The sequence below is a fragment of the Chaetomium strumarium genome, assembly GCF_033439665.1.
Source record: "Chaetomium strumarium strain CBS 333.67 chromosome Unknown B0T15scaffold_4, whole genome shotgun sequence".
Lineage (NCBI taxonomy): Eukaryota > Fungi > Ascomycota > Sordariomycetes > Sordariales > Chaetomiaceae > Chaetomium > Chaetomium strumarium.
The window spans coordinates 1,798,967-1,826,133 of record NW_026944432.1 but is presented as its reverse complement, the minus strand read 5'-3'; the positions used below and the strand labels follow the sequence as shown (position 1 = coordinate 1,826,133).

Here is a 27,167-nt window from a genome sequence, read left to right as displayed (position 1 = left end):
CCACAGGCAAAAACAATGCGGAGCAAACAGTGGCCAGGCCAACGCCGTTTCATCCGGCTCACTTATAACTATTATTCTTGTCTTCCCGTTAAACAGCGGCACAGCGAGGCTAATAATACTGGCCATCAGCGATAACTTGTGCCGCTCTCCAGTGTCATACTTAGCCTGCCATACCAACATGGATGATGAGTGTGATGAGTGTAGCCGTCTTTCTAAATGGCTGCCCATGCCATGATCTGCAACGTGACCCTGCAATATCACGCTGCGTTCTTGCACAGTAGCTTAGCTACCTAACTACTACCTACCTATCTACACAGGACGCTGTGATGCTTTCTTGGGCAGCAACACAATGAAAATCCGTCAGGAAGCGATCAAGTCGGCCGGACTCACGCTCTTGTACGAGCCAGACTGGCCGACAGACCCGGTAGTCGAGTAAGCAGGAAGACGTACTTGCTGTTTGAAGCGCCTCTGATAACCATCGTCACAGCATCGTCCTTGTCCATGGCATTGGCGGGCATCCCGTGCGGACGTGGACATACAGAGGCCAGGATCACGCTCCCACAGCAGACAAGCCCACGGGACCTCATCCTCAGCCCGGGATAAAGAGAAGATTGACCAAAGTGCCGCCTGAAACGCGACTTCGACGATCAAACTCGGAGCCCGTGCTTGTGAGAGAAACAGGCCCCCTGAGCAGATCCAGGACTCTGCTTGGGAAGAGCTCGACCAAGTCGACGTCCCGACTGAACCTCGACGGCCTTGGCGAACGGACCAAGCAAAGTCCTCCTAGCAGATCGAGGAGTCTCTTGAGGAAGGCATCAGCCAAGTCGTCGACGAGGTTAGCGCTAGCTGACCTTGCTGAACCGGCCAGCCAATCTGCCGGGCCCGATGTCGACGCGTTCTGGCCACTGGACTTCCTTCCCGCGTCATGTCCGAATGTTAGGATTTTCACCTGGGGCTACCAAACGCTTGTCGCCGACGGGAAGCCCCTCCGCCACCAGGGGGATGTCTTTGCCCATTCCGAGGAACTGCTGGTTGAACTGGCCGGCACCCGCGCAGGATTGGGTGCCGCAGCCAGGCCAATTATCTTCATCGCTCACTCCACAGGCGGTGTGCTGGTCAAGGAGGTAGGTGAAAGGTACCGCTTTTACTCCGACACGTGTTCTCACTTGTTTGGCATCCCGCAGGTCCTCCGCTTATCCGAAGCTGAACGCGACGGGCCCCTGAAGAGGGTCCTGCTGTCTACTTCGGCCGTCGTGTTCCTCGGCAGTCCGCACCGCGGGACAGAACACTGCAACCTGGGCGATGCCGTCAGGAGCATGGCGAGCGTCACCATGGCCGCAGATCCCAATGATCCTGTTCTCCAGGAACTGTGCGGTGCGAACACCGTTGAGGTCGAGCTCGGCCGCCAGACGTTTGTGCGGCTGTGGAACGATTACAACTTCAAGATTAAGACCTTTCAGGAGTCAGTGATTCCGAGCTATCGGAATGCGGAGCTTAGAGCAGAAACGGTGAGTGCTTTGAGCGGTTTGCTTGCCCCGGGAACCAGCTTTCAAGGACTGGCTAACCGGCGTAGACCATGCGGCGCCTTGCCAGCTTCATTGGCGACCCGAGGGAAAGTGCCGAGACCATCTACGCGCTGCACGACGATATCTGCAAGTTTGGCAGCGCGGGGGACGCCGGATATCGCGCTCTGGCGAGGACTCTGGCCGCGTTTGTCTCGGGGGAAGAGGACGGCGTACGTGAGATATCTCACTTCCTGGTCCGGGTCTAGAGGACAGGCTAACGGCTTTCCAGCGCCATGAGTTAAACACCAAAGAGACGGGTGGGTTACCCCCAAGCGCCCTCTCGGGAGATACTCCCTACACTAACCCATGTCCAGAATGCCTCTCCGCGCTTGCCCCACCGCAGCCGTCTACCCAGCCCGAGACCCATCCTACCACCGTGTACCCGGGCACATGCCTCTGGCTGTACGACCTGCACGATTTTCAGGCGTGGCTTCACCGCAACGGCCCGAACAAGCACAAGATTCTCTGGCTGCGAGGAACGTCAGGCTGCGGTAAGTCCGTGCTACTCCGATCGCTCCGGAACAGGCTCGAGAAGCAGTGGAAACCTGCGGGCGCCTCCTTTATCTGGAGCGCTACTCAACCCTACGATATCCCTCCCGACCTCTCCCTTCCCGACGGTCGCGAGGCCAACCCAATCGCGCCCATCGCTCGTAACCTTTTTGCCCAGCTCTTCCTCCAGGATCCGCGTCTCCGTAAGGCGCTCCTTGCCTTATACAGCCAGCCACGGAGCGGCCCGCGGACCTTTGATGACGCGCAAATCGTTTCCCTTTTTGCCGATTACTACGTCAAGCGGAAGGTTGAAACGTCCACCCGAAGGACCTTCATCTTCGTCGAGATAGCGGATGACGCGGGCCCTACTTACGTCCACGAGTTGCTCGACCGGCTGTCGCACCTTGCCCACAACTCAGACTTCAGCATCTGCGTCGCGAGCGGCTATCGCGAGGAGATCATCGAGGAGGAGAACGTGATAAGCATCCCCGTGCACCTGCGTAACAACGATGACATACTGCGCTATGTCAAGCTTAATCTCGTTTGTGGGTGGAAAGAGCGGAATCGGATTATTACTACGGTCGTCCGGAAGTCCGGGGGCGTGTTTCTGTGGGCTGAGATTGTGGTCAACATCCTGAACGCGGCTATGATCGAGGGCGCAACGCAGGAGATGATCGAGTATACGCTAGGAGAAGTGCCCAGTGATCTCCACGGCCTGTACGAGTGGATGCTCTCCACGTTGAACGACCGAGAGAGAGCCGAGTCTCTGATCCTCTTCCAATGGGCTATGCTCGCTGCCGAGCCAATGCGCCTCAACGACCTCCTTCTCGCAGTCAGGCTCACCGAACCCAACCCATTCTGCCTGTACAGGGAATCGGGTCCCCTCATGGGCCTGAATATCGGCAAGCCCTTCTCGATGCGAGAGCTCCGGCAGCTTCGCAACTCGGAAATCACATCCGACACGCCCTCTCAGTTCCACCGCTGGCTGCGCGCGCGCTCCATCGGCCTGCTCGAGCTCAGGTCCGACAACAGCAGCCGCCAGGCCGCCGCCCACGACGAACCGCTCGGCCTGCAGCGCGTCCACCCGATCCACGGCTCCGTCCGCACCTTCTTCCTCTCCGGCCGCGGCTTCGCCTGCCTTGCGCGCGGCAACCCCTCCATCCCGCCGTCGCTCCCCATCGCCGACTTCATCGACATCACGCACTACACCCTTCTCCGCGCCTGCCTGACCTGCCTCAACATGCGGGACTTCGAATCCCTCGGCCACGGCGCCCACCGCCGTCGCAAAGCGCCCGCCCCTCCATCTCCATCTCGATCTCCAACCTCCCCTTCATCGGCCCTCCTAACAAAGCTCGAGACAACCCTCTCCTGGCACCCTCCCCCGACGGTATCCTCCCAGCGCCACCTGATCATGTCCTCCTTCCCCTTCCTGGAGTATGCCGTCTCGCATCTGCTCTTCCACCTCCTGTCGCCGCAACCCTTCCGGTATTTCCTGCCGCAGCGCGCCCTCCTCGCCGCCCTCTCGGCGAACAAGTTCCGCCTCTGGAAGCGCTGGACCTCGCTGCTGGGCACGTACGACCCGGACGCCATCATCGCCAAGCACGCTTCTCCCTCCTCCTCCTCCTCCTCCTCCTCCTTTTCCTACGGGCGCGGGGGTACCACCGCTGCGCTGCTGAGTCCCGTGTATGGCGCCCGGTTCCGGCTGGAGAGGGTGCTGCGGAAGCTGAACCGGCTGGCCGCGAGCGAGTCGTATGTCGCGAGGAGGAGCGGCGTGCTTGAGCCGGTTACGCCTGTGGGGTTGTCGTTGTCGGTGGATCATGGGGGGGATGAGAAGAAGAGAAGGAAGAAGGGGCGGGAGGAGGAGGAGGAGGAGGAGGAGGAGGAGGATGGGGCGCCTGAGGAGGCGTGGGTGCCCGGCAGCACGCCGGGGTTCAGGTTGCCGTCTGAGTTGAACCTGCCATTGCCCAGTGTTGGGGGGTCGTCACTGAGTCCGGTTGAGAGGGTTGATGCGGGAGGGGAGAATGGAGTTGGCTTGGCTGTGTAGTACAGTAGGCACCTTACTCTGTGCGAGCTGGTTTGGATCTTTCTCGACTGTAGTTTCATGAAGGTATCTTGAGCAAAAGTGTCCTGTAATTCTACTGTGATGGATGAGGAACGAACAAATAGCTTTATTAATGTCAATTAGTACAATCGCATAACCCGCACCGTAGTAGGATGTTTAACGAGATTGCTCTAATACATCACACAATACGGATATAAGGTATATGCCTAGGAAGGGGTATCAGTGACGAGAGGACATCCACCCTCCAACCTTTCTCGGTTAGATTAAAGAGCAGGACCAAATCAATCCTATGTGCCATCCCATCTACGCTTCGCAAACAAGTAGCCTGACAAACTCCGCCGTCCAGACGATGTCAGAAGACAGCCGACATGCACCAAGCGGAGCGAGACTACCTACATTTCCGATCTCGGGCTAAGATCTAGGGCACCATTCCCTAGGTACCTACCTTACCTAGTACCTTAATTCACTCAAGGTACTTGCCCATTCAGTGCTGAGCTACACCTTTGCCATGTCTTTGAGCTCGCCGGGAGAAACTCTGATGCTAATACCAGGTCCAGAAATTTCAGTCCGTGCTATTCAAGGGAAGACCTTAGGTTGTCTGGAATCGATCCTGAATTTGCTCTACCCCTGCCAAGAGTTAGCGAAATGAATAGGGTGGGGATTGAAGGCATTTCAATGCCGTCTTGTCTTTACCTTTGGAAGCCCTGGCTGAGCGTGAGATGCGACTCGGGAGGCTTTTGTGGATCCTGGAGAGTACCTATGCAAGGTGCCAGTGTGGTAAGGGGGTCCAGGGTGTTACAACAACCCGTATGAGTCCATGGGTGAGCAAGGAAAAGGTGCTATTACCCAGTCTAATAACATGACTTTTGTGATCGCTTAGTGCCCAAGGTAAGGTACTCAGCTATTTCGTCTTTTAGATCAAGGCACCTAGTTTGGCGCCTTCTTGCTAGACATGACGTGGTCTGCGTTGACGGAACGTCAACTTGTGAGAGTACTGTGTAGTGGTGCGCCACCCCGGTCGATCCGGCTCCGTGTTGCCCGAAATAGAAAGCCAAGACCCGGCCCACTTCGAGGCCGGGTACAGAGCCCGGCCGATTTACCTGCCAGGCCTCAGACATGCGGCCGTTGTCGGATTTAGATGTTGACTGTCAGAACGGAAGTTGACGTTTCCGGAGGGAGACATGAAGTGAGAATAGAACGACAAGAGATGAATATAAACATGAAAGCTGAAGCAGCAACTAGAACACAATGAAGAAGTGCGGCATATCGTGGGCCATGTTTGCGAAACGGATTGCGTGCTCCTAATTCTAGTTCTAGTGCAATGAGGGATCGAGCACTTTGCCAGAAGGAGTACCTTGATGTAAGACTGTAGGTCGCGGGTGGTAGTCCACATCTCAATACCGTACCTACGGTATTAAGGGAACTGTATGTGCCACCCCTCTGGTTACGTTACCAGGCTCAACCCCATGCGGCATTCGTTCCAGAACCGGGTTTACGACAAGTGACCAAACTCGAGAAGACCCAAAACGCACCAGGACATCCGACTCAAAATAACTCAATGAGGGTATAACATGTTCTTCCATCTTCAGTGGAGTCCCGCCTCCTGGTTCTAGGATCCTTCTGTCTGCTCTGTCCCTTCTTCAACTCCATTTCTCAGACCACACATCACCAGATCATCCAACATGGGTTGCTGCGGCCTCTTCAAGAAGCACAAGAAGAACAAGGTTCATGACCAGGGCTTCGCCGTCCGGCCCGTCCAGCAAACCGTCAACGGCGGCAATGTGAGCTATCATCCCAGCTCGCAGCAGTACCAGTATGGTGGAAGCGGTGGCAGGTACCAGTATCAAGATCCCAACCACGCGGCAAGGCTGGCGGCAAACCGGGCGCTTGCACAGGGGGCAGCAATGGGTGAGTGTGCTGGTGGGGCGATGGATTCGTGACTGTGTCGACGGTTCGTTCTGGATCGCTGGCTGACATGGTGTGCCATGCAGGTATCAACGGTGCAACCCATGGAAAATACTCCAAATACGTCGGCAAGGGAGCCAACATGGCTGCGGATCAGTTTACCAAGTATCAGGAGAAGCAGGGCAGGTGCTCTCCCCAACCCTGACTATGGCGACGCGTCCAAACTGACTGTGTTGAAGGGGGTCATTATTAAGGGTTGCGTGAGGAAGTAGTGCGTTTGTGCACGGCGACTTGGCGTTGTTGAATGAGCATAGACTGTCGCAATCTTGTCGTTCTTGTCGTTCTTGTCGTTCATCTTTTCTATAAGCGGTTAAGCCTATGATTCAGTTGCTGTGCTCGCTGCTACTCGGCCTACCCCTCGAATTGTGACATTCAGTTGCCGATACAGCGGTTCCAGCCGGATCGACCTGGCCTGTATCCACGACGAATAAACAGCATGATCCAAGAATTTCTCTGTTATCAGATTCGCTCTGCTGGTACATGCCGTGCACATGCTCGACACTGTAAGTAATGTACCTCAGTAACTCCCAACACCCACCCTAGCGCTTAAGTCGCCAACTCCAATGCTCCCAAACAGCCAACTCCGTCTACCAATGCATTAAAAACCAAGAATTCTCGGATAAAAGACAAAGAGAAAAGAAATATCGGGAAACCAGTAAGGATAGACAGAGACATACTGTACTTCTGCTACTTCAGCCAGAACACAAACCCCATCAGCGCCCACAATATCCAACTTGAAGTCATCATGCGTCCTGTCAACCGTATGTATCATCACGAATCATCCGCAAACACCTGATAAGCCATAACCATGATCCACAAGAGGAAAATCGCCCCAACCAGGCCAAACGCAAACACGGCCTGCCAGCTCTGGCAGATGTTCCGCTGCTGCAGCCACGCCAGCGTCTGTAGGGTCTGGCCCGTGGGCTGCGGGTCGGCGCCGAACACGTACATGTCGCAATTGGAGTTGACCGACCCGTCAGGCCCCCAGAGCTGGATGGAGATGACGATCAGCCCCGTGAGCCACAGCACAAAGAGGATGAAGCCGCCGATCATGACAATGCTGGGCAGCAGGCGCCGCTGAAAGATCAGCCAGAGTAGGAGGATGATGAAGGTCACCGTGAGGGAGGCGACCGTAATGTAGTAAGGGAAGTACCTGCCAACGCTTTCTGTCAGTAAATGCTCTGGTGGGAGGGGAGACTCCAGGGAGACAATGGGCGACGCGTACCATGGTATTGGCAGCAGCAGTTGGTTCTGGATCTGGATGAAGGTCGCAAAGACGCCAATGATGAGACAGGATGCAATGAGCATGATGAGCATCCAGAGGTTGAGTTGCACGGCTGGCCAATGGTACTTGTGTATGCGTTCGACCACGCGGCGCTCGTAGACGAGCGAGCCGCTGGTGACGGTGGACGCCATGGCGCAGGTTGTTGACCCGAGGTGTCTAGGGTACTAGTACTGCGAAGGAAGGTGTCCTAGGACGGAGCTGGAGGCAGGGTCTTCGACGTTCGAATTCGGCTCAGACTTCGGCTCTGGCACCAAGTCACCTACGGAGGCTCGTTCCGGTCGTGGATCGGGGCGTCGCTAAAGTTTTCTGAAGCATGCCCCTTTTCTCCTCCCGCTCAAACACTTGAGAGTTGCAGCGACGGGCAGAGCGACTGTGCACCGTTCGTTTCCTAACGGAATCGCGGCACAACCGTGCAACCAACTGCAACGGACCGCCCGGACAATGCCTTTGTTTGTAAGTCCCGTCGCAAACCCCACGTCCGCAACAAACAGCCCAAGGGCCTAAGTAACCTAAACCGCAGACAAGCTGTTTCCGGCTCCCATAAACGTCCCCTCGATAGGAAACAGACACTTGCGATGAAGCAAAGCGCCTCGCCTTGTCGCAATCGCACACAGAGCAAGTGCCACGTCGGGTTGTGGATATCGAGAGGCTGGCGATGACTTCGGCTGTTCGGCGCTGTCGACGGGCTCCCCACACTTTTCCAGGTTTGGTGGGGCAGGTAGCTGGTAGCTTCTGGTGGCTGGGAGATTGGGTCTGGTCGCGCGCGTCGGTCGGGGCGATGGCAATGGGATAAAAATGAGCGACAGGAAAGGGTCAAAAGTCCCTCTGAGCAGAAGAATGGCGCCTGATGTCAAGGGATGCAACAGAAGAGTCCTCGAGGATTTGCACGCCGCGCCCGCGCCGGCGTCGTTGTCTCGCGGGAACTAACGAGGCTTGGCGTGCGCTTTATCGGTGCCTGACTGGATCGCACTGTGGGGGACAGGGGTATTGAATCATTGAATCGGTTCCCGTCGTCTGTGCGCTGCGGATGGGATCAAGATGTCGAGGTCAGGGGATTCAGTCTTTTAGCTATATCATCCGTAATGTTGACCAATTGTGCATAATTGGGCTCCAATGTGACTGCTCATCGACTTGACTTTGGCCACATCACTCGGCAGAGACTTCAGCGAAGACAATGTCGTCGTTCATGCGTCCATTTCGGGTTTAACGTTAGCGCGGGGGTTGTTGTGGGGCTGCCATGTTGGTGGCTGGGCCGTCGGGCAGGTGCTAAAAAAGACGGTGGTTGGCGGCGCGAAGCTCACATGAAACTTGCCGGCAAACCGCGACGGATCCTGCTGTGTTCTCGACGGAGTCCGATGCACGAGCGGCGATGCGCCTCTCGGCTGGCGCGTAGTGGATGGAGACATTTAGATGAGATTCTGTGTCTATTGAACGTTATTTACTTATGTGAAGCACGAAGAAAATGGGTGAGGCATCGAAGCCGAACAAGTCTTCCAAACTGGATCCATCGACACCGCAAGCCCTTCACATGCCAAGGTCCGGCGAGTCTAACACAAGGTCTAACCCATAATACGCCACAACCGTGCCTTTCCGCACGCTGTCTTACAGCAAGCTCTCACCAAGTGCGCAGCGAACGAGGGAACATCCAGCCCGGACCGTCTCGTGCGCTCCAATGTCGTTCTCCGGCGCCAACCGCGGGTTAACCTCGACCAGATCGACGGCAACCAAGCTGCCGGTCTGATGCACGACCTCGCAAATGTAGTCACCCTCGCGGAGCGTCAAGCCACCGCGCACAGGTGTGCCGGTCGAAGGAGCCCACATGGGGTCGAGAGCGTCGACGTCGAAGGATAGGTGGATGGGCGTGTCGCTGCCGATATGCGCCAGTGCCATCTCCATTACGCGACCGATCCCGTGTCTGGCTTTACGTTAGCCTGGGACGTTGCTCTGCTGAGGGGGTGAAGGGAAAGAGCTAGGAAACGCACCTGTCAATATCAAACATGCTGAAGGCCTTGATACCATTCTCCCTCAGGATTCGCTTTTCCCCGGCATCAACATCCCTCAAGCCGATGTACACCAGCTTCTTCACACTAATCCGATGCTCATCCTTCAACCAGCCGAAAAACTCCTCGTTTTCCTCCTTCGCAAGGCCTGTCAAGAAGCTGACAGGCATACCATGGATGTTCCCGCTGCCGCTCGTCTCTGGAGTGTTGATGTCTGCGTGTGCATCCACCCAAATGACGGCAATCTCCCTTCCCAACCGTTCCCTCACGGCCTTGGCGCTCCCCGCGATTGTCCCAATCGCGACGCTGTGATCTCCTCCCAGTGTGAGCACCAACCTCCCCTCCTTTGCTTGATCGTACACCTGTTCGGCAATGCGCCGCGTGACGGCCGAGACGGCCCGCGGGTTCTTCATGCCGCGGTGGGGCGGGTCCTGCGCGGGATGCAGGTCGCTGTACGAGTGCACCGTGTCGTGGCCGTGCAGGTTGTACCCTAGCTCATCGCGGAGCTGGTCCAGCAGGCCTGACTCGATGAGCGCGGTCGGGGCGGCATCGACGCCGGGCTTGCCTTGCCCGCCGGAGAAGCCGACCGCGACGACGCCGAGGTCCTCGGGGTGGGTGAGGAACTTGGATTCGATCATGGAGGTGTTGAGCTTGCCGAAGAAGCGCGGCGAGTTGCGGCCTGTGGTGGACGGGGGTGTGAGCGTGCCGGCCGTGGGCATCGTCTTGGTGGTAGTCGGGATCGACACCTCGCCGCCGACGTAGTCGCTGACACGGAAGGGAGACATCAAGTTAGGAGAGACTACCTTAGGTGGATGACGTCGATAAGATACGGAGGCCGTACGTGAGGTACTAGTAGCTAGCAGTGGTGAGCTAATAAAGGACGCAACTCTGCTGCAAGATCCCGTTAATAGTCGAACCCAAGAACCCCGCCAGAAAAGAGAAGACAAAACATGAAGATAAGAGCAGAAAATGCTTTATCTGGCCCACATCCTGGAGGCTATTGCAATGGAGACCCGTCACATGCCGCAGCGGCAAGCAATGCCTGGCGCGATCTGCGCCCGTGCTAAGAATTTCCAGAAGCCAGACACCCGTGACAGCACAGCGGGCTAGTGGGGCTCAGCCCAGGCGCTGCCGAAGCGCGAGATCGGCCGAAACGGGAGCCAACAATAGAAATTGAAACACACCTTGTTGGGGCTCGATCAACAACTCTGTCTGACACCAACGGCGATAAGGGAAGGAGATACGACTCGAGACCTGCGTCAGAGGCGGTTGCGGTGGGAGCGAAGAGCCGGTCAGCACGACGACGGATCAGGATAACTGGCGAGCGCGCTTGTTTGCGAAAGGTCAAAAGCCGGGCAGCTTTGCAGTCATCAAGGAACGTGAAGCTTCGCTACCACGGCTCAAGACAAAGAGCGGGATAGACAAGACGCAACTCTATATATATCTCTCAGGCCACGGCGTCGCTTAATGCCACCCACACAGCCCAGGGCCATCCCGGGATCGGTATCTGATCGAGTCACTCGGTCCTATTCCCTCCTCGCATCCCTGGATTTGCTGTGCCGGCAAATCGCTCACGTGGAGAGAACCGGAGGCACAAGAATGCTAGTACGACATCATCTCGGACCCGACTGCCGTTAAGTTATAAGTGCGATTGCAGTTAACGGCAGGAGTTGAGTTTTGGGCGGATACCGCCGGCAAGAGCCGGTCCACCCTTATCCACCAGGGCCACGCAACCACTCAGGTCCTTCCGTTCGCCGTGCCTGCCCGGCTCTCCCTTTATTCACCGCTGGCCGGAGCGGCCTCCATTGCCGCCGAGCGATGCTCACGGGATGCACTGTTATGTAAGAGATTGCGAATCCCACTGAAACTGGAATGCCTTTCTTGTCTCACTTTTGATGTGTCATGGAGTGATGGCGCGCCGAGACTCGGAGACATCGGCTGACACCGAATTCGGTTTTGAGATGGAAACAGGACTCCCTCAATTCGAGTCTCATCTGAGACTCAATGGTATGCTGGCCGCATTGATCCCAAGCTATCAGGAGGCTGTCAAGTGTCAACGGTTACAGTCTTGGATGCTGCCCTTTAAAGTTTAAACAGGCCTCTACAGCAGCTGCCATACAGAATGAAGCATAATACATCACAAGGCAAGACTTCACCCATGTCTTCAACAACAACTACCTGATAGAGATGACTCGGCAACACCGCAGCCTCAGATGCAACGCGCCGGGAGGGCTACAAGCAACACGACTAACGCGATGGTGCCACATCTCCTTCAGCAGACGAGCGCAGGGAGTCACGAGATGGACTCTCCTTCATCACCACGAACCCGCGTTTACGAATCCACAGCCTCCCCCAGGTCCCCAACCCAGCCCATCACCTCCCTCCTGTCATCCGTCACCCTCGCATACTCTAGCAATAACCTCAGGATATACACTTGCATATCCTCCCGTCTCAGCACCTTCGCAGCCCACTCCCTCCCCGCCATGGCGATCTTTTCGGCAACATCGTCCCTCCCCTTCACGCCCATGGCCTCGTTCCCCAGGAAGTACTCCAGAATGCCGTACCAGTCCCCAAACCTGCTATCCATCGGCACAAAGTGCTTCCACGCCACCAGTCGGCTGTCGTGCCACTCCCTCCACAGCGTGGCCTTGATAGGCAGGCTGGTCGAGCGGAGGAAGCCCAGATACCGGCCGCTAAAGGAATTGCCGTCGATGTCGGGCAGGTACTTGTGCCGGAACTGTTCCGACATGGGGACAGGCTCTGAGGCGGCGAAGTAAGGGTTGGTGTAGTTGCACCCGGGCCAGAAGCCGTCGAAGCTGCACATCAAGTCTGTGAAGGAGACATCGGTGACGGAGGATATCCATTGCGCTAGCGAGTTGTTGCGCTGCGCGGCGAGGCAGTATTGCTTCGGTGGGAGAACGAAGTTGGGCGGTGGGCTAGAGGCGCCGCTTGACTCGGCGAGTGCGAGCTGACTGCCGTTGTTCATCGCCACGAAGCGGTGGCGCTGAAACGAGCGCCAGTTGCTCTCGCGGTTGAAACCGCCGGTCGCGGTACCGCGCCAGATGACGGTGGGCTCCTTAGACGCCCATGGGATAGAGGCGCCTTCGGCCCCTGTGAAGCGATCTTCTTCGCTCAGGTACATGGGTGCCGGCAGGAGAATGTCGTTGTTCACGGCCAACTTGGAGCCACCGAAGACTGGCAGGAGGGATTTCGTGGTCGAGACGCTGAGGGGTTCGACAAAGATGCCCTCGAGGGCTTGCAAGTCGGCCTGGTGACAGAAGTCGGTACTGAGGGTGTAGTTGGCTACGTACCCATGTCTCATGTGCTTGAGGTGGAAACCACTCGTGACTGAAGGAGCGTTGTCGAAATCAGTGGCGACTTGCGTTCTGCGGGCTGGGCTGCTCGGCGCACACCCGCGTCTGGCGATGAGCCAGTAGTGCCCTCGAGAACTGTCAGCAACGCCAACACATCTTTGCGAAAACTTGCTTCGAGGTAAGCTCACTCTCGTGCTCCCATGTTGTCTCTGGCGCCTCCTCTTCATCTGGGTCCTCTTCTCCAGGCGGTGGGAATCTGGTAAACTCCGATACCACCACCTTGGGATGGACGATCACCCTTCTCTCTGTTGCTTGCCGCATATGCCTCCGAATATCCTCCCACGGCACTACTACCCTAGGTTCATCCATCGCATTCAGCGCAAGGTCCATATCCGGCAGCAAGTGCTCGATGGTCTGGATCGTCTGCAGCCAGATCTGCGTCCAAAACCAGTCGCTCCTAGACGAGGCTTTGTGGTCGCGGATCTCGATACGCATTTCAAAGTTGCGGGCATCCTTGCGAATCTGGGCCGGTTTGACGCCCCAGAACGGCTCGAGATCGTGATAGATTTGGTCCCAGAACTCTTCCACAATGATGGCATCGTTATTGTTCGCGAACTCATACCACTTGTCAAACCCCGGCGGGGGATGTCGGCCCCTCCGTTTGCGGTAGGCCTGGGCGGCAGCCTCCAGGGTCGTGGCGGTCCGCGAGATCTTCTTTGCAAACTCTCTCTCTGCGTCTTTGATCAAGTTGTCGATGGGATGCTCGTACAAAATGGACTTCAGTCTTCCCGACATTGTTGGCAGGAGCGGACCGATTTGCGAGGAGAGATTGTTTGGTCCCGTCAGACTGTAGAAGGTCAACGCCAAGAGGAGGGCGGATACCAAGTATCGGAGGAAAGCCGAAGGTCGACGAGGGAAGGCCATCTTGTTATGGTATCATAGTAGGGAGAATGAGGATTGGACTTCTTTTACCGATTTGTTCGGTTTGGTATGGGAGACGCTTTCCAACCTGGAAGTTACGAGACAATGTTTCTGTGTAGTCGACCATCCGAAGGCAGTAGCGACGGAACCCGGAGCATACCACTGCGCGCTCAGCGGAGACAAGGATGCAGTTGTGTCAGTTGGGGCTTCGGAGTCACCTCGACATGAAAACCGTCGGCTGTTTACAATCCTATTGCAGGGAGCAAGAACTCAGGGGGGAGAGGAAGCTGAACAAGGCGTTGAAGGCAAAACAACAAACCCAAAGCGAAATGAATGAGTAGGACAGTGGAACAGTGATTCAGACATTCTGAAATCGTGTTACTGCGTATCACACCAGAAAGGCAAGGAAGGCGCGTTGCATCGTACTGGGCCTCGCTGAAGGTTAGGGCAGAGACAAACAAGGCAGCACGCTTAGAAAGTACCGGTACACAGGATTACATGGAGGAAGAGTGCCATGCAAGACTCTCCGTGCTCTACATAGAAGACTGCATTCTCGACCAATTGGCTTCCTCCTCAAGCATGCAATCCGACGTCTGAAATTCCGTATCTCACCATGGGCAGGCCTTAGTTCGACTTACACACACCTAGGACCGTTGCACTCGCTAATCTGGGCAAGGGGCGGGAGCGATGGGGTCGATCTACAGGGATGGCACGGGCCGCAGCCGCAACCCGCAGTCCAGGGTGTTGCAGCGCTCGGTCAGGGCAGATCGAGTCATCGAACCGGCCAACTCTTTTCTACGTATTGGACGAGGGTTTCTTGCCCTTGGATACAAAGGCCTAAACCTTCGTGGGACCTGGAGGGGTGCTTTAGTGGCCTACATCTTGGGTAGTCGGGCCTGTTCGAGTCTTGAACCGTATGACAAACGGTGCTTGGCGTCCCCATTTCAAGCCGTCAACAACTTATGCAACATCATGATATAACTCTAGCGCTATTCGAGATGTTCTACGCCGTATGTACCTATGCATAATGTTCCACAAATACAAGGTATGCTACAACAGAATGGTCCGTGGAGTCTGTCTACCAAAACACCTCCCGATGCAACAGATGACCCTACATATTTACCTCAGCGGGATTGTGGTTTCCTGTAACCTCATCTGATTCGCTATCAGCAAAGTCCTCAATCGTCCGCGACACCAGCTCCGAATAGCTCGGCCTGAACGGCCACTTCACCCACGCCTCGATGATCTCAATGAGCTGCCTCTCGTTCAGGGCCCGCGACGCCAGCTGGCCGGCCCCGCCCACCGGCGACCCGCCCAAGCTAGGGTCCACGAGGCTGGGACATTCCGGAAAGACGCCGTCGCCTGCGCCGGCATAGATGGTATTGAGCGCCCTGAGGACCGGGTCCGAGGATCGCTGCAGGAGGTGGCGGAGCATGAGATCAAAGGTGTCGCCGCCGCGGTTCGATCTGGGCCCCATGTCGCGCAGCACAGGGGCAGCGGCCTTGGGCTGGATGTCGAGCAGGGCGCAGGGGACGGCCGGGAAGAACTCGTTGGGTTGTGCACGTAGGGGTTCGACGTAGCGACGATCCCAACTAAGGACGGGTGGGTCTTGGTACAGGACGTGCACGTTGTCGCGGTGGAGGAGGACCTCGGCCCGGAGGCTCTTTTCCAGTATGTTAACCTTGGCATTCCAAGCGTCGGTGAGCTTGGCTGCTTCCTCCAGGAGGTTCTTGTCTGACCCCGCTCGAACGTAAGCCTGGACGATGCGGTCGTATTCTCGGAGGAGGTCGTCGGTTTTGACGTGGCGCTTTGCGGACCATGCAACCCAGTACTTGAGGGTTCTGATGCGCTTGAATTCCGGCGACTCTTTGTCGAACAAGCCCTGGGCAAATTCCTTCTCCAGCCGTTCCAGTTCCTCGTGGGCAGGACGATCCACCGAAGAGTTATGCTCGTTCGAACCCTCGTTGCTGCTGCTGCTCATGCCAGGCATGTTCTCCAGATGTGACTCCATAAAGTGTATCATATGCTGTGGCTCTCGCCCTGGTGGTAAGACGAACCCTTGTTGACGCATGCGTTCGAGCGTCATGCGTGTACTCTCCATATCAATCTCGGCGGCGCGACGGTACCAATGCGTCGGCCGCGCCCCCACGTAGTCAGACTGCTCGCCGCCGGCAATCTCACACACGTAGTCGGTCGAGACTTCGGCCTCGACCGCCATCTTCTTCCTCCGTTGGCATGTGCGTGGTAATATCGCCTCTTTCTCGAGATCCGGCACCCATATGAGCATGCGCACCAGGCCGTACTTCTGAAAGAGCGAGCCGGGCCGGATCGATGAGACGATCTGGAAAAGCACAAGCTGCGCCAAGCTCTCGAAGGACCGGAACTTCCTCTTGGGGTGCATGGCCAAGTTCATGGTCACCAGGAGAGTGTCGTTGCGCTCGGGCGTTTCATCGAGGCTGTATTTCCGCTCGACCTGGTGCGGCAGATACGCCGGGCCCAGGATCTTGTTGAGGTGCTCCCAGATGATGCCCGACTCGGGCAGCAGCTTGGTGCCGGGGCGTTCGAGCAGCGGTTTGAGATAGGGCTCGTAGAATTCTGTGTCGGGCTCGAGCAGGAGGTGAGTGCGAGGTTTAAGCACGTCGTTGAGCGTCCGGCTCCAGATGCCAGCGCCTGGGAAGATGTCGATCAAGTCGCAGCCCTCGTGGCGGGCAAGGGTCGGTTTAATGTAGTTGACGATGTCATCGCACAGCTTCTCGCTGACAACGTTGACGCGATACCGGTCGGTGTTTTTCCCTTTGCGCCGACTGCCGCGCAGGTAGCCCCATATTCCTTCTTCTTTCAGCTTACGGGCTACCTCGTATCTTGCCTCGCCTATGCGAGCTAGCTCGCTCTTTACATCAGATAATTCGGGCTCGGCCGGCGAGTCTGCGGACTTTTTGGATTTTGTAGGTTTCGTAGACTTTGTCGACTTCGTAGACTTGGTAGACTTGGTAGACTTGGTAGACTTGGTAGACTTGGTAGACTTGGTAGACTTTGTGGACTTTGTGGACTTGGCCGACTTTGTGCTTGTGGATATGGCCCGCGCTGCGATGAGGCAGGGCCTGGCGCATGGGAACAAAGCTCTGCCCACATGGTTGCGAATTGCATACATGGAGAACGAGTGGCGTGGAAAAGCGAGCAAGACACCCAAGAGGGAGGAGAAGATCTTGGGGACAAAAAAGTTCCAGGCGCGACTCGGTTTTGCCGATGCTGACCGTTCGGGCCGGGCGTCGATATGGTTTTATCGACGTGAGATAAGGGTTAGGGCCAAAGCATGTCATAATTGACTACGGATGCTCTTGTTAAACAACTCGGGCGATTGGATCGCAAGACACCGAATACAAGACATCTCCGAAGGACTTAGACCCCAACCGTTCCCTTTCTCTTATGACACCTCTTCAGGAGTTTCCACCCTGGCTCTGGTAATAGGGGACACGACGAATTCCAAGCCCACCTGCCGCCTTCTGCTTAGCTCTGCTTCGTCTCCTGATTAGCCACGAGAGCTTCAAATCACATATCCTCCCGCTGCTCGATTTCGCCCATCCGCTCCGCCAGTTCCTACTTTATCTACCTCCTTTTGGTGCCTGCTTTTTAGACCCCAATGCATTTCTTGTTTTAGTGCCAACCACAACTCAGCCCACCCGCCCTTCTGCCCTTCTACTTCTTTATCAGGGACTAATAATAGGCATCTCAGATGCTTTATATTCCAACAGTTGCTGGAAATAGACCAGCATGGCATGCCCATCTGAGCGGCGATAAAAAGGTGCCTTGAGGCGTGAAACCGCCTCATCAGTTTGATCTCCTGGGCTGAAGCAGCTGGCGCGGGTGCTAGAACGAAGCTCAGCACAATGGTAATGCAAAGGACTTTGATCCTTCCTTCAAATATTGGTTTGAATTCAATGCGTTTTTCAATAATAGGTGGCGGTGACCGACCTGATCGCGTTAGCAACAGTTGTGTGGAGTGTCCAAGTATCACAACGATGTGGTGGGAGAAACAATCAAAAATGGGACACGACGAGGATAGAATACAATATGAATGTGGCCTGTGCGGTCATTTTTGACGCAGTCTTCGCAGCGCAGCCCACACTATGAATGTCGAGCAAAGCGTCTCATGTCCTCGGTCGGCCTCGAAAACGGCCATCCGGCGACGCCGCTGCCCTCCCCCGGCCCCGTGGCTCGCCTTTCCAGGTGGATCGCCGTTTTTACCGAAGGCCTCACACCACTGCCATGACATATACTATCTAGAGTGTACTACCATATTAATGCCACGTCAAGATTCTAATGAGGATATCTGTCAGTCCATCCAACCACAACTCCATGCCTATACCTAGGCATTCTATTGGGCATAACACATCACATGAGACGATATTAGGGAGCGTTCTATAATATCTGACATCATTATAGGCCTGAGGCCCGTTTTTTGGTTGTATTTGAGCTCTCCCCTTTCTCTCTTCCCACTATGTATACGTAGGATAGCCGCCGCATACAACGACAATGTCCTCCGGCGCTAAAGGGACTTCCCGTATCTGCGCCGGTGAGACACCCAATCCCTACACCATGCCAATGAACTTTGGGGGTTCTCCCATGTAATTTCAACGAAGTACTCCTTCCTCCCTTTCTCTGTGTTCATAGTGCCATACGTGTAAACTAAGAGAAAGGCTCGGAACAACGACACTTCGCTTGAAAAGATTTTAGCCTTTGGAGAGATACGGTCTGGATAATGTTGACAGGAAAGGAGTAACTACCATAAGGAAATTAGAAGATATGATATGATATAGCTTCACGTTTGAGTGAGACATAAGATTCAGCTCTCTCCTCGTAGGTACCTATGTAGCTAAAATCTTGATGCTCCAATCGTCCCCACCGAGTCCCTTTCCGTCTGAGGTCACTTCTTGTCCTCAACAACGCTGAAAAGGTGCGAAACCTTGACGTAGTAATGGTGTTGTGTCAGACTTAGTCTACAAGTTTTACTCCATCTAGAATGATGTCATTTGCAATTTTGCTTCTGTTTTGTTCTACAAATAGGTCCGATGTGAGGGGTTTGTGCGATCGGACTTCCATGAAACGACAATTCAAAAAGGTGTTCCGCCATGGGTCAAGTGCTTTCTCGTCTTTTTCGAGCCCAACTCCCTCCAACACTATTGGCTCTCCTAAGGCTGCCGGCCGAACTTATTTTTTACATTGTGGCTCAGCTCTCTGAATCCCCTGAGTCTGCTGTGGCGCTCTCACTCACCTGCAAATGCCTCCGCTCCATCCTCGCAGACGACATCGCCAAAGTGCCGGCGAAGTGTCGGGGGCAACTTCTGGCACTTCTTGAAAATGACCTTGGCGACGGCCATTTCTATTGCTCCATCTGTTGCCAACTCCATGTCTTCTCAGCGGCATGGAATCCCACAAGCAGAGAACACCTCGTGTTCGAAAATATCAGGCGCAACCGCTTCTACTGTCATGCGCAGCAGGTGTTCAACCCAAACGGCGCCCAGTCTCCGTACAACCTGTAACGTGCAAGCCGCAATATCCACTGTTGCCCAACACCTACCTAGTCTAACCTTGACTACTATCACATAGATATCATGTCTTTGGGCGCCTCGTTATGAACCGCCATTTCTACGGCGCGCCTAAAGGCCTCCCTCTGGACATCCTTGCGAAACCGTTTGGGCACGCAGTTGGGGAGGCGGGCCGTTGTGGTGTCAAAAGCCGTCTGCTCGAATAGTGGGGTGACTAGCTCTTCCTCCGTGTAATCCACACGCTTGGAGGCAAGGCTGTCACGCTCCGAGACGCGATTGACGAGGGCAGATCCTGCATTTGCATGCACGTGGCTACGGACTTGGTGGACAAAGAGTGCAGGAGCCGCAAGTGGCTAGCGAGGATACCGGAACTGTCAGAGCCGGAGCGGGAGCCGGAGCAGGAGGCGGGAGAGTCAGCGCTGTTTCGACCTTGTCGACGCGAACCCGGGTCTTGTGCCGTGTGCTTGACCGACTGGGTTACCACGGTCGAGCGGGCTGAAGTACGCGACATTTTTCTGTCCTCGACGACAAGAAACGGGGTACGTCGTCCAGCTTGGGAACTGACAAGGGGTAAGTCGGTATGCTAACCTCTGCGTCGATATACTTTGGGCCTCTTGTCGATGGTTGGAGAGTGATGATTACTGCCTATCACCAATTAGGGTCGTGTCGTGACATACATGATTGGAAGTGGGTGGCGCTTACACAATGCCAGACTGGGCGGTCTCCCAGCAGTGCTACCAATCCACCGCGGGATATCGCAGTGTATCCTCATGGTGTGGTTCAGGCAACGTTTGAAAACGGATGTATGAGAACTGTCTAAGTGACACTTGGTATGAATACAAGGGACTTGCAAAGTATAGTAGTGCACTAGGAAGTAGGAACTTTCTACCCTTCAGTGCTACACCCTTGTCACTGAACCCTCAGCGCCGGTGAATTCAATACGCCTAGATTGCGTATTCTGAATGATATCATGGAACATGAAGCTGAGCAGCTTCGAGCACCGCGTTGCTGAGTGGATGAGCTATACGCAAGTAGACTGCTTGGTACGAGGCAGATATATCCCTAACAAACCGCCACGGTCTCGAACGTGTTGAGCTTCGTGCAGTGGAGCTCCTCCGTCTTCCCCACAAAGACGCCCCGCATTATCATACACAACTGGGCTGCAACGGTTGACACGTGGCAGCTGGATGAACATCAAGTTACGAATCCATGGATATTATATTTTGCTTGAGAACTGAACCTGTGACGTGAGGAGTGGCTTGGATAATAAGGTAATTACATGTACAGTACTGTACAATATAGTTAGAGCTAGAGTTGAGCTTTGACTGGAGTCCACCGCGCCTTCTCGCGAGCGGTTCGCTGCCTTCCGTGGAACCACGTTTGATCGTGCCTCAACCGCATCGAGCAACGAGTTGCCACGAGTGAGAATGTGAGCCAGACTGAGCGGAAAGGATCGGTTTACACCTTTAGCGGACGCGGAGTGACAACTCATACTCGTGTAGTTATCCGTTAAGGACCCGATGCAAAACGTACAAAGTATACAACTTGTCAAATTAGCCGATATAACCTGTCTCTTACTGGCATCGATTATTAGTTATTAGCCCAAAGTCTTGACTCTTGAAGAATTATTACTACAGTAGTTGAAACATGCAGGAGGAGCAGGGTTCTTTGGGTAACAAGGCAACTTGAGTAGCGGCCAAAAGCGGTCACAGATTGGGTTGCGTTGGGCGGGTCCCTGCTGCAGGGGGATAGGGGCACTGGGGCTCGCAGCATGGCGGGGTGAAACAAAAGTTGAAGAAACTCATAGGTTGACAATCATCATCACTTCTACGTTGTGATCGGAAATACTAGTACCTAGTCAGAAACAGACCTGTAAATGAAGACAGACCGATACACTATACAGAGGCGCGATACGAGCACCATATCCTCAAACTCCCCAGCTACCCAAATCTGAACAAAGATTGGGGTCGAGGAGGTTGGCGGACCCGCTGCCTGAACATCAGTGGGGCCGAATCAAAGATCTCGCTAGATTGTCCTTGCGTCCAATCGCAGGCTCGCAGCACCCAGGGGAAGCGGCGCGGATTGCCCAAACGGACCACAGACTGCACGCTCTTTAAAGTTACCCGTCCCGCGTGCTGTGAACCCAGTGTATCCCAACAGTGCAGCGTCAAGCCGTTCATTTCCCTTCCGAATTCTGCGAGATTGGTCCAGCCTGCGGCTGTCGGATGGGGCGTTGACGGCGCTGCAGCGGCTGCACCTTGTATCACACGAGGCCCTGTGATTGCTTTTTCCAGACCCCCGATTGCTCTGCTGCCGGGAGCCAATCATGCCTGCCTCAGAGACGGGTCGTCGACATGGCAGACGCAAACCCGACCCCGACATCGACACGTCTTCATCGCCGCCGCCGTTGTTGCCACCAAAAGCCAGAGATCGAGATCTAGAGCAAGACTGGGACGGCATCCCGAGAACGCCGACTGGCCGTTTGCCGCCCACGCCGTCCAGGGACAGCGATTCTCCCCCTGCATACGGCCAAGCGCTGCGGCTGCCCGAGAGCCAAGTCAGGGATACCTCCCACATTGAGACATTTCTCGAGGGCCTTGCCCCCGTCGACATCCCGATCGACATGTCCAACAACAAAGAGCCCGACCGCCCCGAGCCACGCCGCCCCGCCCAGAGAGACTCGCACGACCTGTCGCTCTCGCCCCGTCAAGTTACACGCGACTCGCTCGTCGCCAACATGCTCCTGTCCCTCGACCAATTGTCAATGGGCCAGCTTGGCACGCCGCTTGGAGTCTCGAGGTCCGCGTACGACGAGCCTGCTGTCTACCCCTCATATACCGACGAGTCACGGGCAATGACGTTCAATTCGAGATTGGGCCGCGGAAACGGGCACGGGTACTCGTACAGCTCCGACTTTGAAGCTGGTGATGACGCGAGCAGGGTATCGTCGCGAGGGCGCCGAAGCAACAGCAGTTCGGGGTATCAGCCGGGCCTGGGTCGAATCAACAGCATGCGCGAGACCTCGCAGCGGAGCCCGGGAAGGCCGCTTCACTCCAGGGGCGGCAAGGGAAGCAAGAGTAGCAGCACAACCAGTGTGGATGCGGGGTATGCACAGGTCCTGAGCAGCCAGCGCTGGGCCAGGGGCTTTGGGGGGCGCTCCTCCAGTTTCGACGGGGAGCCGCGTCCATCGGGCGCCGCGTGGCAGGTCGAGTTCACCAGTTCGTTCCTGAATGACGCATACGACGCCGCTCCCACCCCGACTATCCCAGGTGGGCCGCGGAAGCTCACGACAGCACCGTCCCTGCCCATCATGCCGCCTCCGGAACCCAAGGTAGAGCCCAGGTCGCCTGTAGGGGCGGCTTACCCTGAGCGTCGCCGCAGCACGAGATCCTCAAGGAGCGCAACAGTCGGCCGGAAGGCCGAGCCAAAAATCAACTCGGCGCGCGACGTACCGCCCCTACCTGTCCCTGCCTTCGACCTAGATTCAGCCCCAGCACCGCATGTAGGCTACGAGAAGACAAAGGACGCGATCCTGGTGCCGCCGATGGTTGTGACCCCTCAGCCGAAGGAAAAGCCCGGCTTTTTCAGGAGGATGTTTGGCTCGTCCAAGTCGGGTGCATCGAGCAGTTCCTCATCTCCCCAGGTGTCGTCGTTCGCGTCGCAGCAGAAATCATGCCCCCCGCCGTCTCGCGAGTCCCACCACTCTACTACGCACACGCTGCAGAAGAAAACCTCGTCCTTCTTCCGCAGACGGAAGTATTCGATCACCGAATCCGAGCCTCCGCCGGTGCCAAATGTACCCGTTGCCCCGGCACTCAAGGTTCCTTTGGACAGGGTAGAGGCGCTCTCGGGAAAGCCGGAACCTAGCCCCATCACCAGTCTCCGACGGGCCATGGACCCATTTTTGCAGGGAAGCCCGACTTCCTCTGTCGCCCAAACTCCTGCCGACACGCCGTTGCCTTCGGTCGAGGCACCATATGATGCTCACCAAGACAAGGCCGCCAGACGAGAAGCTGCAGAGGACGATGAAGGCCGCGCGCCTCGAGGATTTTCGCCCGATTATGAGCCGAGCCCGAAAGCCGTCATCCGCAAGGTCGGCCCCGAGGACTCCTCTTCAGTTCCTCGTCCTGCAGCCACGCCAAACCGGCAGACCAAAGAGTTCTCGGATGGATCTCCGCTCGAGTCGTTCCTCCGGGACAACAGCGACAGCGAGGACAGTCCGGTACGGAAGCGAAAGACGCCGCGTTCAGAGCCGCGCGAGAAGAATCTCAGGCCCGGACTGCACCCAGACGGGGCGAAGAGGTCACCTTCACCTGTGGTGTCGAAGTCGAAGAGCGTTCCCAATCTCAACAGGGCAAGCCTGGACGCTCGATCATCGGCACGGCCAGAAGCCAAGCGGTCGACGTCTGATCGGGACGACCGGGGGGATTCCAATACGCTGGGCCTACCGACCGAGCCCGGCAACCGGGTCATGCACAAGCACAGTGTGCCAAGTCTGAGGATTGACAGCGCCGAACCCAGTCCGCAGGGCATGGGGACCAACGAGTCCATCACTCGGTCTGCCAAGTCCATTGACGAACCCGAGATTGTGGTGGGTGATCCGACCGAGGACGACCGGCAGAAGGCACGGAAGATCTTTGACGGAAACGAGGACTTCATCCAAAAGGACCGCGCAGCAGCTTGGATGGGTGAAGAGGGCATTGTACGCCAGCGGACCTTGCGTGCCTACATGGAACTCTACGACTTTGAGAACCAGAGCGTCGTGGCCAGTCTACGCCAGGTCTGCCAGCGGTTGCTCCTGAGAGCCGAGACGCAGCAGGTGGACCGCATCTTGGTGGCTTTCTCGAAGCGGTGGTGTGACTGCAACCCCAACCACGGGTTCAAGTCGATTGGTAAGTGCCTCGAGGAAATTGCTGAGTTTGAGCATTAATACTAATATCTCTATCAGACGTCATCCACACCATATGCTACTCCATCATTCTGCTCAATACCGATCTTCACGTGGCCGACCTCGAACACAGGATGACCAGGAGCCAGTTCATCAAGAACACCATGACAACCATCAGGCAGGCCGTCCAGGAGTCGGTCCCTGACGCGTTCGACCGGCCGAGCATCCTCCCAGGCAAGGGAAATGTGGGCGTCGAGAGCGAGGTCCGCACGTCCGAGGACTTCAAGCACAACAGCTTCCGCGCCTCGTTCAAGCCGCCACCCCGGCCGGGGTCGGCCCTGGGTGCCTTCTCCGATCAGGCTCCCGGGGAGAGCTGTGGGCCCCTTGTCAAGACACCATTCGATGGCCCGCTGCGCGCCTGGGAGTCGCAGGTCGAGATCGTCCTCAAGGACATTTACGCCTCGATCCGCGACGACAGACTGCCACTGTTTGGTGCCGAGGCTGCTGCTCCGCATACTCCAAGTGGCCTCTTCGTCATGGGCATGCTCAAACGGACGCCGAGCGTGTTGAGCAAAGCACCGTCAGAAGGTGTTGCCTCCACTCGGGGCAGGGTTTCCGATGCGGCGAAGGCGAACTCGTCCAGGTGGACTTCCAAGAGCCGCTCGCGGCCCAGGGGGTTCAACACCGGCTTCTCGTCGAGTAGGACTAGTTTCGAGGACGGCAACTCCGTGTGGACGCCGACTGATTCGTCTGCCACCTGGAGCAAGCTGTCGCTGGGGCGTACCCACACGTCCATGTCGATGGATTCCTTCGGCTCTTCATACCCCCGCGGGGACTTCCAGCAGTCGATTGGCTTTGCCAACGCACTGAGCCAGGCGATCATTCGTGAGGACAGCGCGCTCGAGACGCTCAAGGACGAGATCAGGAGTGATCAGCTGCTCGAGGACGAGACTCTGGAACTTGCTGGCCCTCCGTGGGTCAAGGAAGGCATTGTCACGCACAAGCACCACCTCGATGGTGTGGACAAGAGAGCCAGAGACCGAAATTGGACGGAAGTCTTTGCGGTCGTCCAAAAAGGACAACTGAGCCTGTTCTCGTTCACTCCGGCCAAGTCCCTCCGTAGCAAGAACAGACGCGGACTAGGCAGTACTCTGCCGAAAGGTGCCGTCGTCGGCGGCGGCAACTGGCAGGACAATGCCACTAACCTGGGAACATTCTCACTCCGCCAGACTCTTGCCTCTGCCCTCCCTCCGCCGGGTTACTCACGAACCCGTCCACACGTCTGGGCCCTTTCCCTCCCCACCGGCGCCGTGCATCTCTTCCAAGTCGGCACGGCCGAAATCTGCAAGGAGTTTGTCAACACAGCCAACTACTGGAGCGCTCGCTTGAGCACTCACCCGCTTGTGGGCGGCATGTCCAATGTCGAGTATGGGTGGAGCGACAGCGTCCTCCATAGCGCCGCAGCCAACAATACGAACCCAGCCAACGAGAGCACGGCCAGCTTCGGCGGCGGACGACCCCCCAGCAGCAGCAAAGGACATTCCCGCCCCGGAAGCGCTGCCAATGCCGCCGCCGTCGCCGCCGCAGGCATCAGCAGCATCACGGGCGTCGGCCGCTCCTCGATGCAGTCTGGCCGTTCGATGCGGTCTGCCTCTTTCGACTTCGCCGTCCGCCCGGGATCAGGCAGCTCCGGCGTCCTCGGCGGCACCCTCCCGCGCCCGCACGGACTGCACCACCACCACAACCCGCATCCCGCCAACAACAAGCTCCCTGGTGACCGCATCCACATCACCGACTGGACGCCGCCGAACCACTCGATGCGCCCTTCGCCGCTCAACGAGAAGGACCAGCTCGAGTCGCTTGAGGCGTACGTGCGATCCATCGAGGCCGAGCTGCAGACCCACAACGCGCTCCGCTCGCCCATGCTGGGCGCCTTCTCCCCGCGCAGCAGCAACGCGGCGAAAGCCATGGCCAACTGGGAGCGGAAGAGCGAGTACCTCCTCCGGGAGATCGTCAAGTTCCGCACCTACGTAGATTGCCTGAAGCAGGCGGAGGCGAGGAAGCGGGAGATTTATAGGGAACGGGAGACGGCGAGGCGCGCGGCGCGCGGCGAGGAAGTTGGTGGGTTCAGCAGTGATGACGATGATCAGACTCTGAATCATGATCATGTTGTGGTCCCGGGAGAGGCGGGCGAGTTTTCAGAGGAGGACGAGGGAGAAGCAGAGAGACGACCCGGTGGGTTGGAGATCACTGTTGAGCATGGGTGAGACAGCTGAATTCCGGATGGTATTACTATTATTTTCACCTGTTGTGAGTTATGCTGGGGCGAGGGGTGTTATTGACGGGGCCGGTGTACCTGTTCTAATAATAACCAAGACAGACTGGGCGTAGCAGGGAGATAGTCGAAGCAAGAACGTGAGGTCAAGGCTGAAGGCTGGATTATCTCGGGGTATAATCGCTCATGAGAGAGACAAGAGAGCTTAATGAGGGATTAATCTGTCAGCAAGGGATACCGTTGTTGAGCTGGAGGCGAGGCGGGAACTGACTGGATTGCAGCTGACGGCATCATGACCTGATAGAATTAGTTTCGTTTCGGTTTGTTTGGATTACGAAGCGGGTGTTTCTGTTTTGGTTGGGTCTTAGTTGGGAAGAAAGCTCGACGCTGTCTTGTTCCTTTTGTTTACATCTATCTGCTTCAAGTTGGTTGGCTTGAGGGAGTGGGGGAAATGGAAAGACGAGAGAGAAGGCAAGGCACAACGCAACGCGACGCAGCGTTTGGATTTTCTTCGCAACGTTTCTCTTTGCTCCTTTCCATGATAATGGTCACTAGTATCATGTACCGTACATTCAATCTGAAAACCTGAAACCTTGGCGAGAGGGACAGTAAAAGGGACTGTAATATTAAATGCCGTAGTTATTCCTTTTTCGTTTTTCCTTTTTTTTTTTTTTTTTTTTCCCGCTTCATTCATTGTTGTTGCATGCCGTCCCGTCAGTGTCGAACGTTGAACTCTTGTCACCAATCAGTCCACGTAGCCAGGTAGCCAGCCCTGACGAAAGCTCAACTTTGCATCAGCACTCCGGGCGCTGCAAGCCACAGACACACACGACGTAGATGGTTCAGTTTAATGTTCG

At 56.3% G+C, this 27,167-nt stretch overlaps 8 protein-coding genes across 8 annotated transcripts; 4 read left to right on the top strand and 4 right to left on the bottom strand.

Annotated features, from left to right (window-relative positions):
- Positions 1 to 216: 216 nt before the first annotated feature.
- On the top strand, positions 217 to 4,295 carry B0T15DRAFT_574885 (uncharacterized protein; the record flags this gene model as incomplete). The annotated part of the gene is made up of 6 exons (XM_062870972.1): positions 217 to 277; positions 318 to 432; positions 488 to 1,508; positions 1,574 to 1,735; positions 1,795 to 1,822; positions 1,880 to 4,295. 6 exons carry the CDS (start codon positions 217 to 219, stop codon positions 4,096 to 4,098), a joined length of 3,606 nt encoding a protein of 1,201 aa, XP_062721358.1. The 3' UTR covers positions 4,099 to 4,295.
- A 1,359-nt stretch (positions 4,296 to 5,654) lies between these two features.
- B0T15DRAFT_202581 (uncharacterized protein) lies at positions 5,655 to 6,315 on the top strand. The gene is made up of 2 exons (XM_062862589.1): positions 5,655 to 6,024; positions 6,108 to 6,315. The coding sequence occupies exons 1-2, from the start codon at positions 5,799 to 5,801 to the stop codon at positions 6,224 to 6,226; spliced, it is 345 nt and encodes a 114-aa protein (XP_062721357.1). The 5' UTR covers positions 5,655 to 5,798; the 3' UTR covers positions 6,227 to 6,315.
- A 537-nt stretch (positions 6,316 to 6,852) lies between these two features.
- On the bottom strand, positions 6,853 to 7,497 carry B0T15DRAFT_493728 (uncharacterized protein; the record flags this gene model as incomplete). The annotated part of the gene is made up of 2 exons (XM_062866966.1): positions 6,853 to 7,234; positions 7,307 to 7,497. 2 exons carry the CDS (start codon positions 7,495 to 7,497, stop codon positions 6,853 to 6,855), a joined length of 573 nt encoding a protein of 190 aa, XP_062721356.1.
- A 1,189-nt stretch (positions 7,498 to 8,686) lies between these two features.
- On the bottom strand, positions 8,687 to 10,488 carry B0T15DRAFT_532784 (uncharacterized protein). The gene is made up of 3 exons (XM_062869328.1): positions 10,208 to 10,488; positions 9,349 to 10,131; positions 8,687 to 9,281 (listed from the first exon to the last, which is right to left on the bottom strand). The coding sequence occupies exons 2-3, from the start codon at positions 10,083 to 10,085 to the stop codon at positions 8,969 to 8,971; spliced, it is 1,050 nt and encodes a 349-aa protein (XP_062721355.1). The 5' UTR covers positions 10,086 to 10,131; positions 10,208 to 10,488; the 3' UTR covers positions 8,687 to 8,968.
- Positions 10,489 to 11,698: 1,210 nt separating this feature from the next.
- Positions 11,699 to 13,953, bottom strand: B0T15DRAFT_555826 (glycosyltransferase family 90 protein; the record flags this gene model as incomplete). The annotated part of the gene is made up of 2 exons (XM_062870404.1): positions 12,869 to 13,953; positions 11,699 to 12,807 (listed from the first exon to the last, which is right to left on the bottom strand). The coding sequence occupies exons 1-2, from the start codon at positions 13,602 to 13,604 to the stop codon at positions 11,699 to 11,701; spliced, it is 1,845 nt and encodes a 614-aa protein (XP_062721354.1). The 5' UTR covers positions 13,605 to 13,953.
- A 759-nt stretch (positions 13,954 to 14,712) lies between these two features.
- On the bottom strand, positions 14,713 to 16,830 carry B0T15DRAFT_567466 (uncharacterized protein; the record flags this gene model as incomplete). Its single annotated transcript, XM_062870727.1, has 3 exons — positions 16,535 to 16,830; positions 15,608 to 16,405; positions 14,713 to 15,574 (listed from the first exon to the last, which is right to left on the bottom strand). The coding sequence occupies exons 1-3, from the start codon at positions 16,750 to 16,752 to the stop codon at positions 14,713 to 14,715; spliced, it is 1,878 nt and encodes a 625-aa protein (XP_062721353.1). The 5' UTR covers positions 16,753 to 16,830.
- A 1,900-nt stretch (positions 16,831 to 18,730) lies between these two features.
- Positions 18,731 to 20,007, top strand: B0T15DRAFT_485164 (uncharacterized protein; the record flags this gene model as incomplete). Its single annotated transcript, XM_062866279.1, has 5 exons — positions 18,731 to 19,128; positions 19,209 to 19,329; positions 19,366 to 19,721; positions 19,778 to 19,950; positions 19,991 to 20,007. The coding sequence occupies 5 exons, from the start codon at positions 18,731 to 18,733 to the stop codon at positions 20,005 to 20,007; spliced, it is 1,065 nt and encodes a 354-aa protein (XP_062721352.1).
- A 1,466-nt stretch (positions 20,008 to 21,473) lies between these two features.
- Positions 21,474 to 26,302, top strand: B0T15DRAFT_493724 (uncharacterized protein; the record flags this gene model as incomplete). The annotated part of the gene is made up of 2 exons (XM_062866965.1): positions 21,474 to 24,039; positions 24,096 to 26,302. 2 exons carry the CDS (start codon positions 21,474 to 21,476, stop codon positions 26,300 to 26,302), a joined length of 4,773 nt encoding a protein of 1,590 aa, XP_062721351.1.
- Positions 26,303 to 27,167: the final 865 nt, after the last annotated feature.